This window comes from Zea mays, chromosome 9 (assembly GCF_902167145.1).
Source record: "Zea mays cultivar B73 chromosome 9, Zm-B73-REFERENCE-NAM-5.0, whole genome shotgun sequence".
NCBI classification, from domain to species: Eukaryota; Viridiplantae; Streptophyta; class Magnoliopsida; order Poales; family Poaceae; genus Zea; species Zea mays.
In genome coordinates, this window is record NC_050104.1 from 153,518,994 (window position 1) to 153,537,205 (window position 18,212).

The following is an 18,212-nucleotide window of genomic DNA, read 5'->3' on the forward strand; positions in this document are numbered from 1 at the left end:
AGGCAAGTGAACAAAGTACACCCTAACAGTAACGCGCTCACCTTTTCCCACACAGGCTACCAGTCCCAACTCCCAAGTACTCAGCGCCCACTAATCCTTCCAGCACCAAAGGACAACAACATACATGCATGGACTAATCCACAGCTTTATTTTCTCCGTGTTCATAATAATAATCAGAAGATCTACAATCCATAAGCGTAATGAAAAACCACTAAAAGCAATATGCATTTTCCACGAGCATGTCACCAAGATCTGTACAGCAGGCGAATGAAGTAAATATTACACATCTACAACAGCACAGAACAAACCTGAAGCTAGGCGAATGATCCTGATAACTTGGAAATCTCATTTCAATAACATATGTTGGTCCAACGCTCTCCTCCCAATATGATTCCAGGGTAACCGAACATTGGATTAAAAAAATATATTATGGGTTACAAGGAGACCAGTACTATATTCTAAGATGATAGGTAAGCTCTGAAGACTTCTACTAAGGCAGATAAAGACACTGGATAGAGAAACCTGGTGAATAGTAAACTGATTGATCTTTCTTTTCCATTTCTTCTTCCTTGATGAATAGCCAAACAAAATGAATCGGAATCTTCAAGACAGTTTAATCTTCATCTCCTCCTCAACAAGCTCAAATATTTCACCAATTCTGAGATGATGTAAGAAATCGTCACTGTTATCACAACCAAATTCAAGGTGCGAGTTCTGTTTGTCAACATATGAAGTCCAAAAGGTCAAAATATAGCAAAATATGGTTTACCTACTCCGGTTGATGTTCATATTAGCATGCCAAGTGGTTAAATAAACCTGTAAAACAGGAAGTTAACAAGAATTATATAACATTGTTTGCGAAGCATGACAGCTTTAACTAGCTAAATTTGATCTAATACAAAGACAATCCTTCTATAAATAATTTGTTTACACATTGACAACTTAGTATGCCTACCAAAAACAGGATATAAGATAACAGGAAAGAAACAGTTTTGTATATAACATGCATGTGTCTAGATAAACTGCAACAATTTGTAATGAACAAATTTAATTGAACTTTGCAAACAATAAACAAGAACCTGTAAAACTTCATGCAGAGGGAGATTGCCAGGTCGCTGACTCCCTAAACGTTCTGCACACCAATTTTCAGGCGGTGAGTAGGCATCTCCTGACTGAAGGCCAATACTCTGAAGTTCATTTGATTCACCATCATATAGTTCATCACCCCAATTTAATGATGTCTGGAGTTCTACACCTTCCTTTAAAGCAATCGAGAGAAATTCCAAGAGTAGCAGCCTCTACAAATATAAACGATCTACATTGTCAGGAAACTTCTCCAAAAGAGAATAATGCAGGCAAGTAAAACAAATCCGATTTACAAAAGAACCTAAACACAGATACTGAATAAAAGAATTTTTCTGTTATTGGCAAAATCACCGTATAAAGAGGGATGATGTACCTTCAACTTTTGCTCTGAAACAAACATCTGAACAAGCTCCTGGGCAAGAGTCTCTGAGGTGATTAAAGGAAACATAATATCTTTTTATCATGTGGATTTAAAACATGTAAACATTAATATGTGCAGTGTCTCAGATATTGACCGGCATCCTCAAATATGAGAATATATAGTGCTCTGAGTAGTCTTCCTAAATCAAACTCATTTGACCTTTTGAACTTTTAAAAGGCAATCAGATGGGTTTGGAGATCATTGTCACACCCAACAGACGAAAGATCATAGTAGTGACTTAATCCATAGAAGAGATGATTTACCCACCAAATTCTAATATGGAGAACCATTTGAATACTGGGGCTCCTCCACCATCCCCTGAATCATTCAAATTATCTTGGCGGTCAGAAAACTGTGTGATGGAGCAATTTGGAGCTGCTTTAGAAAAACAGCGCATAGAATGGGAAGCTTCAACCAAGTAGGACAGCTGACGGACCTATCAACAGAGTAATGGAGAAAAATATTATTGGAGTTGACACCAAACTACCTTAATGCCATGCACTATGGGATCTAAATTTTTAGTAACTGAATCAGCATAACTTTGTAGTGGTAAATTACCATCTCCTTGTAGGCCGACAGAAGCATCCCACTGTATTGCTCCTAAACCAAGCAAGCAACAAAATCAAAGATTAGCAGCATAATGGCCAACTAAATCACGCTGTGAAGTAAATCTTACACTGAATTGGTGGCCAAGGTGTTACTACCTCTCTAAGCACCAACTTGGAGTTAGCCTTATCGCGGATCCCCGGCATATCCTTGAGCACCCCCAAATCCGTCGCTGGCATGTTCCTGACAGCCAACCCCACGCAACTCCGTGATCCATGTCCCAAATCTCAAACTCGGAAGTACCCCACGCAGAGAGAAAGGAGGCCTGCCTGCGGCAGAGGTGGGCGTTGACGAGCGCGGAGGCGTGGGCGCGGCCATCAGCAACGGCGGCCAGCCACTGCTCCTTGGCGGCGCTCAGACGGGACCACTGATTGCGCACGTTGCGCTGCGCCGCTGACCTCCACAGCCTCAGCGACGACGAGGGCGACGGCGATGGGGAAGCGGCCGCCGGGTGGGGCGGCCGGGTCGGGGTTGCTGCGGAGGTCTCCATTGATTCGAAGGGTTTTGCGTTGCTCTGTTTACTGGCCTGCCGCCAGGCTCAACCTTGATTCGACTGAAGCTCGCCAAGGCAGCAAAGCTCGACCTCGTCTCGAATATGGGCTGGCTCCCTGCAAACAAAATGAAGGAACAATTAGGCTAGAAATTAGGTGGTGTTTGGTTCATTGGAGGGAGTGGTTAACGTGATGTGAACGAATCCCAATGCTATCGGATACAGTGCAACAGAAAGCAATATATGTTTGGTTAGCTAACGTTAATGTATCCAATTCCCATTGGGCTGTTTGGTAACATTTCTCGAAAGCCTCACTGATCTTCTGCAGCCTTCACTGCTAACACCTGGCGCCCAGCAATAGCAATAGCACTGCTGAATATTGTTCTAATAACTATTGCTGCTTGTCCAGTTATATATATAATAATTTATAAAACAGAACACACCACAATTTTGATATATATAAAATTTGAAATGATAACATTATAACAAGTCTTAGGGCTTTAAATGCCACATAAATTCAGTATACGAATGAATGAAATTAGAGCTTCAAATGACTCATTAATCCAGTAAATTAAATTCATAAGCTCAAATGAACAATATAGCACATGTTGTTGTAACAATGATTCTCGACCAAATATTTGCAAGATTCTTAGGTGAAATTTGCTGATGACTCCTCATTTCTTCCTTTGATCCTCATCTAAGGAAGAATAAGAATACAACATGAGTGTAAGGATGTGCAGAACAAAAATAAGGTCAATATACATATGGCCATACAAACAAACAATATCACACTGATGGTAAGTCAACAACTTATGCAATCACACATCAGAATCTCCATTTGCTGCAATCACACATGTAAAAGTGGCACATGCAGTTAAAGTGGTTTCTTTCTAGACATCATAATCAAGTAAATAATTGAGATGAGAAAAACAGTAGCACTAAAATGGCAGCAAGTTCCTTATGAGATTGATAGCATCATGACCTCAGCCTAGTTGTAAATATCCTGTTCCAAAGTACGTTGAAAATTCAACATTAAGTACCAACATATATTATTAGAGTATATAACATATGGTTCTAATTGTAGCAGGTATAAATTTCTACCATGTTCTAGGAATAAGCTTGATAGCAATCCAGACATCTGATTCAGACAATTTAGTAGTGCACTACTGACTACTAGCATCCAAGCACCCAACCGAACATGATATATGTACAGATGGGCTCTCTTCTGAATATATAGCAGAAAATTGCTAGCAAGTAGAAGGTCCTGAACTAGGACTTTTCTGGGGTGCTTTGTCAGACAACCAAGGTCAACCCGTTTGCTTAAAAATAGATAATCTGTCTTTAACTAGATAGCTTTGACAGACAATTCTATTTTTTATAAATTAAAGGTAGTTTGACTTTAACTAGATAATCTGTCTTTTTTGGAGACAGAGGTATTAGCTCTAAGCATGCTTCTGTTAATCACATGAAGTCATGAACATATGGAAGACAGAGTACAGACTAAAAACGCAGACACCTCTCCTACCAATAAAAATAAAATAACTATACCACACCATTTTTTTTAGAAAAAAAGGCAGAAGTATGTCATAAAGTTGAAAGGCCATATTAGTACAACTTGCTAGGTTGCCCCTAAAAACTATCCTTTTCTCCTGCTAGCTGCTACTGACGAGGATAGCTTATAGATGGAATAGTTCTGAAATGACATGTTGTATAGTTTACATTCGCATGCAGCAAAACAATGGAGTGTCGTATAAATAATCTGGTATGTAGAAGCAATGATGTTGTTCAAGATAAATACTAAAATAGGAAGAGTGGCAGCAGATGTCGTTCAAGAAGCAGTGATGCAGCAACATGTCACAGCGGAAGCAGTAAGTCTAGTTAATCCCTAGCTAAGTGGGCCGTGGGCCGGATTAAGAGTATGTAATCTCGTGGATCTCTAGTATTGGGCTAGACAGGGTTAAGTGTCTATTAAAGTCTGTAATCGCCAGTTGGCAGGGAATCATCTCACAACAGAATTGAAACAGAACCAACCACTTACCGTGCCAACCCTGTCCCTCGCGGGCGATTCCGACGACCTCACGCCCCGGCGAGCACGCGCCGGCGGCCCAGGGGTGTCACATCTGGTATCAGAGCCGTCGATCTTCGGAGATTTTCACTACGGCGCCGTCAGCGAAGCCATCGTTGCAGACTCGTCTGCTGCTTGAAGCCATGGCGGGAACAGCACAGAAGGGAGAAGAGCGCTGGGAAAGGATGATGCAAGTGCTAGAGAGGGTGGAGATGCGGTTGGAGTCGCTGGAGTCGGGACAACAAACGGCGGCTGATACTTCAAAGAGGGCGGAGGAGGAGCGTGAGATCCTGGCGCGTCAGGTGGATGAGACTGGTAAGGCCGTTTCCCGTCTTCGTCTGGAGTGGATGGCAAAAGAGATGGAGGGTGTAGAGACTGAGGTAGATAGAGAGAACCATTTTCAGAAGAAAGGCGAGAGGGATTTTTACAGAAGGGGTGAGCAGGAGCAGGGTGAGAGGGAGAGTTACAGGAGAGATGATCGAGAGCGTGGTGAGAGGGGAAGTAACAGAAGGGATGATAGGGAGCGTGGCGAGAGAGAAAACTTCAGAAGAGGAGGTCGAGATCACGGGGAGAGGGAGTTCTTCAGAAGGGATGATCGGGATTATGCTGAGAGGGAGCAGTATCAGGCTGGTTGGGACAGGAATTTTCGTCCTATTGATTTGCCCAAGATGTCTTTCCCCAAGTTTCAAGGGGTGGAGCCAGGGATTTGGATCAACAAATGCTTGGAGTATTTCATGATTTATCAGGTTCCAGAGTTCATGTGGGCGTCCTCGGCTTCTATGCACATGGAAGGAAGAGCTGCAAGGTGGATGCAGGTGTACAAAATTGAGCAAGGGTTGGGAACTTGGCCTCAGTTTGTGCAGGCTGTGCAGGAGAAGTTCGGTTCCGAGGAATACTCCCACGCGATGAGAAGTCTAGTACATCTGTCGCAGAGGACCAGTTTGGATGATTATGTGCAGGCGTTTGAAGATAGCAGGTACCTGACTGCTGTGCACAATCCAAAGTTAGGTGAGACATTCTATGTGTCCCAGTTCATTAAAGGGTTGAAAGGGGATACCCAAGGATATGTGATGTCTCAGTTACCCAAGACTGTGGATAAAGCTATTATGTTAGCCCAGATCCATCAGGAAATTCAGGAGAAGGGGGGAAATAGATTTGTCAGGGGAGCCCAGTCCAACAAGTTTCAGGGAGGTGCTGGAAGGGGTGATGGCAAGGCAATAGCAGGATCATCTGAGCTGATGAAGGAGAGGCAGTTGAGGGATTTTAGGAGGATGAATGGGTTATGTTTTGGGTGTGGAGAGAAGTATGAACCTGGACATCAGGCCAAATGTTCCAAGAGAACAGGTCCTCAGTTACATAGTTTAACTGTGGAAGATATGGGGCAGATGTTGTCGGATGAGGTGTTGTATGATCTGGACCAGGAGGACCAGAACCGAGAGGAGTCCCACAATCTGTCGTTAAATGCCATCAGTGGAACAGACCATGAGTGTTGCATGAGAGTAAGAGCTCTGATTCAGAATCAGGTGATGCTCATACTGGTAGATTCTGGTAGTTCCACTACTTTTGTCAGTCAGACTATGGTGGAGAAATTGGGGCTGAAAACTGAGAAATGCCGAGATATAAAAGTAAAAGTGGCCAATGGAGAGGTGATGTCGAGTTCCAGCAAGGTATCAAACCTATCATGGTGGTCAGGTGGACATACTTACAACACGGATATGCGAGTGCTGGAGTTGGAAGCTTATGATGCTATACTTGGCTATGATTGGTTGAAAATTCACAGTCCAATGGAGTGTGACTGGGAAAATAAGGTATTGACTTTTTGGGATAAAGGAGTGCAGGTGCAACTGAGAGGAGATGGGAATGAGAATAAAGAGGTAAATCAGGTAACAGCACTGCAGCTGACTAAGTGGATGAAAGGAAATGAGGTTTGGGTAATGGTGATACTGGAACAAGTTCAGGAGACAGAGAACAAAAAATTTCAGGAGCCCTTGCAATTGTTGTTGGAGGAGTTCAAAGATGTGTTCGCGGTACCATCTGGATTACCACCTTCCAGGTTGTATGACCATTTTATTCCACTTCTGCCTGGGTCTATTCCAGTTAACTCTCGACCTTACAGATATTCACCTTTCCACAAAACCGAGATTGAGAGGCAGGTGGCTGAGCTCTTGGCTGCAGGTTTGGTGGTCCCTAGTGTCAGCCCTTTCGCATCTCCTGTGTTGTTAGTACAAAAGAAGGATGGTAGTTGGAGATTCTGTGTGGACTACAGAAAATTAAATGCCATGACAATTAAGAATCGGTTCCCTATGCCTCTTGTTGAGGAGATATTGGATGAACTGGCAGGGACTCAATTCTTTACTAGTCTGGATATGACCGCAGGATACCACCAAATCAGGATGGGAGTGGAGGATGAGTATAAGACCGCGTTCAAGACACATATGGGACACTACCAGTTTAGGGTGATGCCTTTTGGCTTGACCAACGCCCCAGCAACATTTCAGTGTGCCATGAACACAGTGTTGGAACCTTTTCTCAGGAAGTTTGTGATGGTTTTTTTGGATGACATCCTCGTTTACAGTCCAAGTTTGGAAGAGCATTATAAGCATTTGAGACTGGTGTTTACCAAACTCAGGGATAATCAGTTCTTTCTGAAGTATAAGAAATGTGCCTTTGTGAAACAGGAGCTTCAGTATCTGGGGCATGTCATATCCAGAGAGGGCGTGGCCACAGACCCTTCCAAGACAGCGGCTATGCTACACTGGCCCCAACCCAGGAATATCACGGAATTAAGGGGCTTCCTAGGACTCACAGGGTATTATAGAAGGTTTGTGAGTGGCTATGGGGGTATAGCAAGACCCCTCACAAGGTTGCTGCAAAAGCAGCATGGGTTTCAATGGAATGCAGAAGCTCAGGCAGCCTTTGAGGCTTTAAAGACAGCTATGTCCACTACACCGGTTCTGGCACTTCCTAAATTTGATCTTCCTTTTGTGGTGGAAACAGATGCCAGTAACCATGGGCTGGGGGCAGTGCTTATGCAGCAAGGCAGGCCAATAGCATACCTTAGCAAGGCTTTGGGCGAAAAGAATCAACATCTATCGATATATGAGAAGGAATTTCTCGCACTGATCATGGCAGTCGAGAAGCGGAGGCAGTATCTGCAGAGGAGCCCTTTTGTCATAAAAACTGACCACAAATCTTTAACTTTTCTGGATGATCAACAATTGCAATCTGAGTTGCAAAGGAAGGCTATGGCCAGACTGATGGGTTTGCAATTTCAGATAGTTTACAAAAAGGGAACAGAGAATTTGGTGGCTGATGCTCTCTCTAGGCGAAGCACTGTAATGCAGTTGGCCGCTTTTTCAGAGGTACAACCAGCTTGGGTGCAGGAGGTCATCAACTCTTATGCAACTGATTCTGAAGCACAAGAGTTAATCACACATCTGTTGATTCAGAATCCCGATGAGAATGGGTTCAGTCTGAAACAAGGCATTATAAGGAGGGAGGGAAAAATATGGATTGGTGCCAATTCAGCTCTTCGCACCAAACTCATTTCTGCTCTCCATGACAGTGCTGAGGGGGGTCACTCAGGGGTCCAAGCAACCTATCTCAGGGTCAAAAGAGTTTTTTGGTGGCGGGGCCTGAAAACGGACGTTACTCAGTTTGTGCAGCAGTGTGCTACATGTCAACGAGCCAAATCTGAACGCACCCATCCAGCAGGTCTGTTACAGCCCCTTCCAATTCCCAATGGAGCCTGGGAGGATATTGCCATGGATTTTGTTGAAGGGTTACCAAAATCTGATGGGTTCGACACTATTCTTGTGGTGGTCGACAGGTTCACCAAGTATGGACATTTCATTGCTTTAAAACATCCATTCTCTGCTGCAGGGGTGGCTCAGGTTTTCTTGGACCAAGTGGTTAAACTTCATGGTCTCCCCAAGACTATAGTGTCGGATAGGGACAAAATCTTTACTAGTTCCTTTTGGAAATGCTTGTTTCAGCTGTTAGATGTTAAGCTGCTCATGTCCACGGCATACCACCCCCAAACGGATGGACAAAGTGAGAGATTGAACCAATGTGTTGAGATGTATCTCAGATGTGCTGTCCACTCTCAACCATCCAAGTGGAAATCATGGCTAGCTCTGGCAGAACTGTGGTATAATACTTCTGTCCATTCAGCTTTGGGTTGCACTCCTTTCAAGGCCCTTTATGGTTATGATGCTCCTATGTTGGCTATTCCGTCTTCCAGCACGGGTGGGGACATTTCTGTGCAAGAGTTCCTGGAAACCAGGGCTGAATTCTCAGGTTTTCTCAAGGAACACCTAGCTCGAGCACAGAACAGAATGAAACAATTGGCAGACAAGGGGCGTATTCCACGGGAATTTCAGGTTGGGGAATTGGTACTGCTTAAACTTCAACCTTATGCTCAGAAGACTGTGGTGAATAGGCCTTGTCCTAAGCTAGCCTTCAAATTCTTTGGACCCTACAAAGTGCTTGCTCGGATTGGGCCAGTTGCGTACAAGCTTGAGTTACCTGAAGAGGCTCAGGTGCACCCAGTGTTTCATGTTTCTCAGCTGAAACCATTTCATCCCAACTACACCCCAGTGTTCAAAGTGTTGCCTCGAGTGGCTGATCTGACCAAGACAGACATCGTCCCGGTGGCTATCCTGGATCGGCGTTTGGTCCGCAAGGGAAGTCACGCCGTCCCTCAGGTGCTGATTCAGTGGTCAGATGTTCCAACAGAAGCTGCTACATGGGAGGATTACTACGTCGTCAAGACCCGGTTCCCGGATGCAATCGCTTGGGGTCAAGCGGATTCTGAAGCGGGGGGAAATGTCACAGCGGAAGCAGTAAGTCTAGTTAATCCCTAGCTAAGTGGGCCGTGGGCCGGATTAAGAGTATGTAATCTCGTGGATCTCTAGTATTGGGCTAGACAGGGTTAAGTGTCTATTAAAGTCTGTAATCGCCAGTTGGCAGGGAATCATCTCACAACAGAATTGAAACAGAACCAACCACTTACCGTGCCAACCCTGTCCCTCGCGGGCGATTCCGACGACCTCACGCCCCGGCGAGCACGCGCCGGCGGCCCAGGGGTGTCACACAACACAGCATGCTTTCGATGCTATCTAGGAGTACTAGTACCGAGGTCTGTCAATCTGTGGGCCGTGGGTGATTGGTGAGATATTATTACGGGACCGAGACAGACCGTCGGCGCCCGGTTGGCCTGTTGGGGTGGAGGATGGTACGACGCCTGACGGACGGACGACGAGAGGTATTGAACAACAGGAGAGGGAGATGGGAGAGGATAGAGGAAGGGGGTGATCCTCACCGGCGACGAATGTGGCGGCGGATACACCAGCGATGCTTCCCTCCTCAATCTTGCCTCTTTCCCCTCACTAAAAACCAAACCAAGAACAAAGTGCAGGTTAGGGTTTGAAGGGAGATTCGCTAGAGAGGGATTGAGGAGGGAGATGAAGAGGACCTTGCAGAGTGGCGGTGGTCGACGGGACCTTGCAGATCGGCGGTGGTGGCGGCGGCAGTCGACCGCGCTCGTGAAGTCGTGCGAGGGGAGTACCGGAGGAGTGCTGTGGCCTGTGGGATGAGCTCCGTGGGATCGGTTCACGCTGGCTGGGAGCAGTAACGACAAACTGTGGCTCCGTATGACCGTATCTGGTCGCTACGGGCCGGTCCAACCAAACAAAAAATTAAAGGAAATAGATAACACCGTTAACGGATCACGGACAAAACGTGCAACCAGCAACCAAACAGTCTCCTACTGTCGGACCTCGGGAAGCAAACGGTGAAATGAACGTCGCATTGTTGCTGCTGTCGCCGGCTTGAAGCCATTAGAAGAGAAAGGTGAACTTGGGGGTGGTGAGGGAGAGGCTGGCGGCCGATGGGGACGGATTGGAGTCGCCCTGTGGGCTTTGTGTTGTGATGGTAGCTTGGGCCCTGGGCCTTCTTTTACACAGATTGGTACCACTACTGTCTTTAAACATCTCCTGATGAAAAAAATCGTATACACATTTTTTCTGTCAGAAACCAAGGCACCGAGCTATGGACACATCGATTTTCTCGCAGGTTGACGATGAATCAGAGATCCACGAACCGAAAGCGTGGTGACGAAGCTCTCGTCGATCCGGTCACGACGATATTCTAGATTACCCTAGAAGATGAACGGATAATAAGAAATTCCTCACCGGAATTATCACTAGAGTTGGAGTGGGAGTCGAGCTTTCACGATATGGTCATGACGTGTTATGTCTGCAAGCTTAGTTAGTGGTGGGTTGTTGTGGCGTGAATGGTGACGGTGCTGCCGCGACGCTATTTATAAGATGTGCTTATAGTTGATGGCTTGATGTGTTATTATGGCATGTATTTATATAGATCGAGAGGTTGTACATGTCTTTCTACAGCGACTGACAAAGCATTGGGATGATATATTGATCTATTTCAGATTTAACGTCGGCTCTGTTTTTAGAGTGTCGTCTTATTTACTTTGTTATTGTGCATCGATTTTAAGTATTGCCTTGACTTTATTTCGCCTCGATAGTTTTCTTCCAGGCAACTTGTATTGTATCGTGGCTATATAGATGAAAGGAGAAGGCATCCAGAAGGGGACGCCACAGCGTACATGCATGCATGGTTTCAGATGGCCACTTGGGCAGGCCATGAAGATTAAAGAAGGAAATGACAATGCAGTATATATATATCCATCGAGGCTTCAGCTAGAGGCCAGCAGGTTCTTGAACCACTGCACCGAGCTCTTGGGGTATCTCTTAAGGTTGTCCTTGTAGTCGACGAAGTAGAGCCCGAACCTGGAGGAGTAGCCGGCCGTCCACTCCCAGTTGTCCAGCAGCGACCAGGCGAAGTAGCCACGCACGTCGCAGGCGTCATCCCTGCAAGCGACATCGATCCCTAGCTTGTTACGAACGAACGAACAGCCAGTTGTTGTTAGTCTGATCCTGATCGAGCAGTATGTACTTGCTTTATAGAGGCAGCCAGGTTGGTGAGGTAGTCGTTGTGGTACTTGACCCTCTTGCTGTCCTTGAGGGCGTCCTTGATGGAGGTGAAGGGGCTGTTGCCGTCGTCCATCCCTGCACCAGAAGGTCACATCGATGAGTAGCTAGAGAGAGCGCGCGCCACATTTCAGATCGAGCACCCACCCACCACGCCATGGCGGCCTTCTCTTACCGTTTTCGGTGACGTAAATCGGCGGGCTGTTGTACCTTTCCTTGACGTAGTTCATCAGGCTCCTCATCCCGCTGGGCACGATGTACAGCCAGATCGAGTTGGCCTGCAGATGCGCAACACGTGAACGAACGAATGGATCCCAATGCTATCGGAGAGGAGGAGGATGCCGATGCATGTGGTATGTACGTGTGGAATTGATCCAACTCACCCTGTCACCGATGGCTTTCCCGTTCCTGAACGCTGTGATGCAGAACCAACAACCGTCGTTAGTCCATTGAGAGAAGGACGAAGGCGGTGTGGAGGAACGAAGAAGGCTCAGGCTCACGTACGGAGGCTGATGGTTCCGGTGTCCGCCAGGGTGTTGTGCAGCAGTCGGCCCACGAGGTCGGTGCTGTTGTGCTTGGTGTAGTAGGTGGTGTAGTGGTTTATGCCGACGAAGTCGAGCGCCCCCTTGACGAGCGCGGCCTCGGCCGCCGTGAACCTGGGCAGCCTGTCGCCGACCCGCGACCTCATCGACGCCGGGTAGTCGCCGAAGAAGAAGGGGTCCGCGAACCTAATTATATTGGTGGGGGCCCGGCCGTTTGTTTACAGTTTCAGAACAACAACAACAACAACAACAAAAACTCATTATTGTGCCAATGAATGAAACTCCCTCACCATCCGAGCTGGAACTCCTGCCCTCTCTTGGCAGCCTCGATGTCGGCGGTAGTGTTGGTCATCGGCTCGAACCACATGACGTCGAACGCTATCCCAAGCTCTCCGTTCTGAGCCGCCTAGCTAGGCAGGAAGCAGAGACCAAACTGTGACGTTTTATACGTTGGTTGAAGGAATGAATGAAATCCCTCTCGGCTCTCAGAGCGCTCACCTTGTACTTTTTCCTGTACACGTCGGAGACCTTGGCGTGTGCCAGGATGAAGTTGTGGGCGACGACGTAGGGCTCGGTGGCCGAGTCCCCCGACCTGCAGTAGAGGTGGAGCAGCAGGGAGCAGCGGCCCGGCGCCTGGAGCCCGGCGTCGTAGCCCTGGACGGCGACCGTGTGCGGCTCGTTGAGCGTGACCCAGTGCCTCACGCGGTCTCCGAAGGCCTCGAAGCATGTCTCGGCGTACTCGGCGAAGTCGTACACTATCTGCCTGTCCAGCCATCCGTTGTACCTGTCTTCCAGGGCCTGGGGGAGGTCCCAGTGGTACAGGGTCACGTATGGCTCAATCCCTGATCCAATGCAAAGAAAGACGATCTCTCACAATATATGTCACTATATATATAATAAGCTATATATGTATATGCATGTCAGCTACATACCTTTCGATAGCAGTGCATCGATAAACCTGTTGTAGTGGTCGACGCCGGCCTGGTTGACTTGGCCGGTACCATCTGATGAACAGAGGAAAAGAAATACCAGCTCATGATCACCAGCCAAGAAAAAGACCATCGTTCGTTCGGTGTGTGTGCCTAGCTAATAAGAAAAATAAACTTTTTATTATTACTGGGCAGAATCCTCGACCAGGCAATCGAAAAGCGGTACGCGTCCATCCCCATGTCCGCCATGAGCTGTATATCCTCCTGCATTTGAACAAGTCCAAGTAATTAAAATCGATCGATGCTGTATATGTAATTAATTAATTAATTAATTAATGGAGAGCAATATAATATAATAGAGCGCGCGCTGCTCAGGTCTACCTCGAACCGGTGGTACTGATCGACCGCGACATCGGCGTTACTCAGGTCTGCAACCTTCCCTGCACACGATAGCAGTGGGGGGGGGGGGGGGGGGGGGGGGGGGGGGGGGGGGGGGGCATATCGTGTTTGAGCAGCAGGTAGAGATGCGTGCATGAGAGAGAGATAGAGAGAGAGAATGAAATAAAGCAGGGCTCATATCGTCATACATACCAAACGTGTGCGCGAACTTGTCCCAGATGGTTTTCCCTCTGCCGTCCTCCTTCACCGCTCCCTCGTACTGCATATATATACAAAACAGAATCCAAGCCGTCGTCATGAGCAACCAGCAATAATATAATAGCACAACTCAAGTGTCGAATTAATCGTCTTGCCACCATTTTGCCCTCCCAACCAGGCTCTAGCTATGGGAGAACAGACGACGGCCGGTTTCTGTATGCAGCTGCTCGCTGGCTTAGGCTATCCGCAATTGTTACCTCTAAATTTTTCCCCTATATCACTTTTCCCTCCCTATTTTTTCATCTCTCACAGTAGTTCCCTCTAAATACTTCTCTTATACCCCACTATAACTATAAAATATCATTTTCTATATTAACTATTAATTTTTTATCTAGTAACAATTACTCGTGGACCCACAGCACAGTGTTTAGGGTGATGAACAGTGACACGCTAAATCTGTGTGGAGAGAGAAAGGAGCCGACGCGTAGGGAACGTTGTAGGAGCACCGCTGCGGTCGTAGAGTGTCCCTTACAGACGGCATGCAAGGGGAGGGGGCTGCATAGGGGGCTGCGATCCCCACGCTCCAGTGATGTGGCCTGTTGCTGCCTCGTGGGCTGTGGGGGCAGCGGCAGGGCGACGGACATGCGCTCGTGATGCGAGGCTGGCGTCTGGCGACCTGCGCAAGCGGACGCGCGGAGGCTGGCGCCGTCTTCGGCCGTGTCCGCCGAATTTTCCTTTCCGCGATGAAGCACGAACAGACAGGAGAAAAGGAGGATCGACTGAGTAGGGGTGAAAACGGGCGGATACGGACGGATATTAGCTCATCCTGTATCCTACCCTAATGTATTTAAAACGGATTCGGGATCGGATACGGATAGTTAGAAACGGGACGGATACGGATATAGGGACCGGATATTTATCCGGGCGGATAAGTGACGGATACGGATATTATTTGATCGGATATCGGATACTTGTCGGATAATGCATTAATTGGTTATCAAAAAATATTCTTGTTCGACCACGAAATTGCAAGTAAATTAATACTAATAAGCATTTAATAGAAGATAATCTCAAGTTCCCACGTAAAAATGGTAAAGTGAAGTATTGATTATGTTGAAACTTGGATACTTAGAGTGATTTCACGTGTAACTCACGCAATAAGTGGAAATAAAATAGAAGAAACGTTGACATCCTGTGGATTTTATGGTCCCATTATTTTTTATGACTATATGTGGCCATATGTTGTACCTTCGTATAATTTCATAGATTTCTGAGGCTATTTATACATTATTAATTTCTTTCTACATAAAATCATCAAAGTATAATTAAAATTCATAAATACACTAGTTTTGATCCAAAATTGCAAAAAGCTTACCAAAACAACTAAACATTCTATTCAAATAAAACCTCAAGTCGGCACATGAAAATGATAAGTGAAATATTAATTATGTTGAAACTTCGATACATAAAATGATTTCACATGTAACTCACGCAATAAGTGGGAGTAGAATGGAAGAAACACCAACATCTTGTGGATTTTATAGTCCAAATGTTTTTGAGAACTATATGTGGATATATGTTGTGTCCCCGTAAAAATTCATGAATTTTTTAGGCTATTTGGTGTATTATTAATTTCTTGTTGTAGAAAATCATCAAAATACAATTAAATTCATAAAAATATTGTAGCGTCGACCGAAAATTGCAAATAAGTTACCAATATTAATAAATAGTTTATAAAAAGATAATCCTAAGTTCCCACATGGATATAATCTTAAGTCCCCACATGAAAATGATAAAGTCTATTATTTTGATATAAATTTAGACATTATTTTAATGATTTTGGCCTAAAGATATGTTTAAACAAAAATGTGATGTACTACAAAGTTATAGATCTCTTCGAGCTCTACAATTTTCATATAAACTTTATCTTCATCCGATTTCATATGTAAAAGTTATGATTTTATAACTATATTATTTTGCAGAAAAAGAAAAAACGGGTACCCGAATTCCGGGTACCCGTATCCGGCCCGAATATCCGGGTATTTACCGGGTAGTACTCGCTCCGTATCCGACCCGAATCCGAAGCCATACTATCCGGGTATTACCCGTATCCGTCCCGAATCTAAAAAATACCCGTATCCGTATCCGAAAAATGGTCCCGAATCAGTATCCGTATCCGATACCCGTTTCGGGTACCCTACCCGTTTTCACCCCTACGACTGAGGATCCAGTACAGTACGTACCAGCCCCGTTAATATTGGGCTGGCTGATCTGGTGGTGCTGCTGCGTGCATGCCCGCTTCATCAAGCCCTACTCAGAAACTTTTTTATGCATGCATGCGTTGACTGTAGGGGCCGGGTCCGGGTCCGGCGGGTATCTTTGAAATGCTGGCCCGCTTAATACAAACCTCAAGGTTCAAGAGGGAAATTGCAAGTGAAAGTCGCAGACCTGGTAAGCGGAGGAGGCGGTGCCGAAGACGAATCCCTTGGGGAAGCTCCCCCGCGTGAGCCCTCCGGCGCCGCCGCCGCCCTGCGCAATGCATCCTTGCAGCGACACGCCGAGAACGAGGAGAAGAAGCAGCAGCCTTGTCGGTTCCATGGCGTGTCGCCTACCCTTCTCTGTCTCCCCTTCAACACAAGAGACGGAGAGAGAGAGGCTGGTACAGCTAGCTACAAGCAAAGAATCGACCACTGGGAGGGAGGTCTGTGGCGCTGTGCCTCTGCGGCGTCCCACGCCAAGCTACCAACTGTATTTATATCTAATGTAGTTGTTGGGGGCCTTACTCTTCCGAAGGTCCTAAAAAACTTAACTAATATGTTTTTTATATACCATATTGTTACAGAAAGCTTCGGCTTTAAGATAAAGGTCTGCATAATATGAAGGTATGGTCTGAAGGAGGGACAAACTAGCTCTGAAGTTGTGGCTGAAGGAGCTTCGGCTTAGCACAATGACAATGGTGGAAGGAGAAACCGGCCTAAAGGAGAAAAAACTGCTTAGTTCTCGACAGCTTGCCTTATGGTCAACAGTAAATATTAGGAACATGAATGTAATTTTGTCCATGCGTCTTGTGCCTATAAATATATGAACAGTAACACAGTATTGTTCACGCCGACTTGTAATCACACTTGCGTCACTCCCGCTTTTTCACTTTCTGTCAAGTCGAAGATCATTATATCCCAAAGGAGATAATGTTTCGAAGAACGAAGGTCTCTAATCATTAACAATTATGTTGCTTTGTTTTTAGTGTATAGCATTCGAGAACAAAGGACCAACAACAGTACAGTAATAGATTATGGATCAGTGCGCTCCTTTCCACATACTACGTGTGGTAATATGGTAGTTAGCACAGTGATCTCTTGCTTTAAGAGCTAGTTTGTCAACCCTATTTTTTCAAAAAATTTCATTTTTTCATAGAAAATTAGTACATTTACTTTAGAAAAACGAGAATCTCTTGATAAAATAGAGTTGCCAAATTAATCCTAAGGAATGAAACTTTGCTGCTCAACGAGTTATTGATTGAAATTTGTTGGGCGCGGCGGCGACGGGAGATCAGGGACAAATAAAAGGTGTGAAGGCAACCAGCTGCCTGCATGCCGCCGAACGTAGGAACCTTCAATTTGTCTGATTGAACAAACGCGAGATGCATGGGGGTACTAGATTATTGTTAGCAATGAAGGAATATGATTTATTCTAATGCATAATGACAGCTGTTCCACGTGCATGCCTGCCAAGTGATGCTGTGATGACCTGCTGCTACGTACATTTATCATTATCAACCGGCATATATAAATGTACAAGGATCGTAACGTTATTTTTCAAAAAAAATCGAGATGCTCGATCTGGCGTACGGAGAGGATAATGACGATGCATGCATGACTTGTCCGACCTGGACTACTAGACTAAGGAGGTGTTTGGGAGTGAAGTTTTTTCACAGTTTTGGAAGAATACTGCAGTATTCTCAAATACTGCAGTATTATATACAGAATGGTGTTTGATAAGCTGGCTAAAATCTCTGTTTTCAAAACTAAAGTATTGCAAATACTATATTTGTTTTAAGATATTCTAAACTTAGGTCTGGACCTCAGTTTCCAAAATTGTGGTATTGTAAACTATGGTATTGTCATAACTAAAATATACTGTAATATTTTAAAAACTGTGGTTTTCAAAAACTTTTTCCCAAACAGGGCCTAATCTAGAGATTGTCAAACGGGGCGCCTAGTCCAGCCTGGCCCGCAGCGGGCCTTTCAAGGATATGTGCAGTACCAGAAGAAAGAGTTCATAGAATAAGCAGAGATTTATTCTACTGCATTATTTTTATGCGTGAGAAGGTTTCACGAGGAGGATGCCTAGTGGTCACAGGATGCGGATCGTATCGCTGCAAATTAAACAGATGACGTGGAATAATAAGAAATGGGTGAACTTGCATCTTGTAATCTAGTGCTACCGATGCACCTTTTATATCC

At 45.5% G+C, this 18,212-nt stretch overlaps 2 protein-coding genes across 8 annotated transcripts; both read right to left on the bottom strand.

Annotated features, from left to right (window-relative positions):
- Positions 1–201: 201 nt before the first annotated feature.
- LOC100276923 (uncharacterized) lies at positions 202–10,528 on the bottom strand. Of its 5 annotated transcripts, none has more exons than NM_001407140.1 (11): positions 10,448–10,528; positions 10,145–10,332; positions 9,992–10,058; positions 2,383–2,721; positions 2,212–2,296; positions 2,066–2,107; positions 1,775–1,943; positions 1,460–1,512; positions 1,080–1,298; positions 774–816; positions 202–658 (listed from the first exon to the last, which is right to left on the bottom strand). In NM_001407140.1, exons 4-11 carry the CDS (start codon positions 2,601–2,603, stop codon positions 621–623), a joined length of 870 nt encoding a protein of 289 aa, NP_001394069.1. In that variant the 5' UTR covers positions 2,604–2,721; positions 9,992–10,058; positions 10,145–10,332; positions 10,448–10,528; the 3' UTR covers positions 202–620. The 5 variants fall into 5 exon arrangements, with proteins under 5 accessions (NP_001394069.1, NP_001144089.1, XP_008658400.1 ...); NM_001150617.2 differs by having other exon boundaries at positions 770–816; XM_008660178.4 differs by having other exon boundaries at positions 202–682; positions 1,775–1,859; positions 10,145–10,492.
- Positions 10,529–11,182: 654 nt separating this feature from the next.
- Positions 11,183–16,469, bottom strand: LOC100502286 (Beta-glucosidase 11). Of its 3 annotated transcripts, none has more exons than XM_008660758.4 (12): positions 16,198–16,469; positions 13,744–13,810; positions 13,534–13,592; positions 13,341–13,416; positions 13,156–13,227; positions 12,722–13,065; positions 12,514–12,629; positions 12,186–12,409; positions 12,065–12,096; positions 11,857–11,959; positions 11,647–11,759; positions 11,216–11,561 (listed from the first exon to the last, which is right to left on the bottom strand). In XM_008660758.4, exons 1-12 carry the CDS (start codon positions 16,345–16,347, stop codon positions 11,556–11,558), a joined length of 1,362 nt encoding a protein of 453 aa, XP_008658980.1. In that variant the 5' UTR covers positions 16,348–16,469; the 3' UTR covers positions 11,216–11,555. The 3 variants fall into 3 exon arrangements, with proteins under 3 accessions (NP_001183692.1, XP_008658980.1, XP_008658979.1); XM_008660757.3 differs by having other exon boundaries at positions 11,232–11,561; positions 11,651–11,759; NM_001196763.1 differs by having other exon boundaries at positions 11,183–11,561; positions 11,651–11,759; positions 12,065–12,409; positions 12,722–13,021; positions 16,198–16,445.
- Between the last annotated feature and the right edge of the window lie 1,743 nt (positions 16,470–18,212).

Excerpts from the sequence above, each read along its gene's own strand:
- LOC100276923 (XM_008660176.4), bottom strand. The coding sequence starts at position 2,603 with ATGGAGACCTCCGCAGCAACCCCGACCCGGCCGCCCCACCCGGCGGCC. Across the intron at positions 1,944-2,065 it reads TGTCGGCCTACAAGGAGATG|GTCCGTCAGCTGTCCTACTT; the intron begins GTAATTTACCAC and ends CTCTGTTGATAG. Across the intron at positions 683-773 it reads TAATATGAACATCAACCGGA|TGACGATTTCTTACATCATC; the intron begins GTAGGTAAACCA and ends TTGTGATAACAG.
- LOC100502286 (NM_001196763.1), bottom strand. The coding sequence starts at position 16,347 with ATGGAACCGACAAGGCTGCTGCTTCTTCTCCTCGTTCTCGGCGTGTCG. Across the intron at positions 13,811-16,197 it reads CCGCCTCCTCCGCTTACCAG|TACGAGGGAGCGGTGAAGGA; the intron begins GTCTGCGACTTT and ends ATATATATGCAG. Across the intron at positions 12,630-12,721 it reads TGTACAGGAAAAAGTACAAG|GCGGCTCAGAACGGAGAGCT; the intron begins GTGAGCGCTCTG and ends CTGCCTAGCTAG.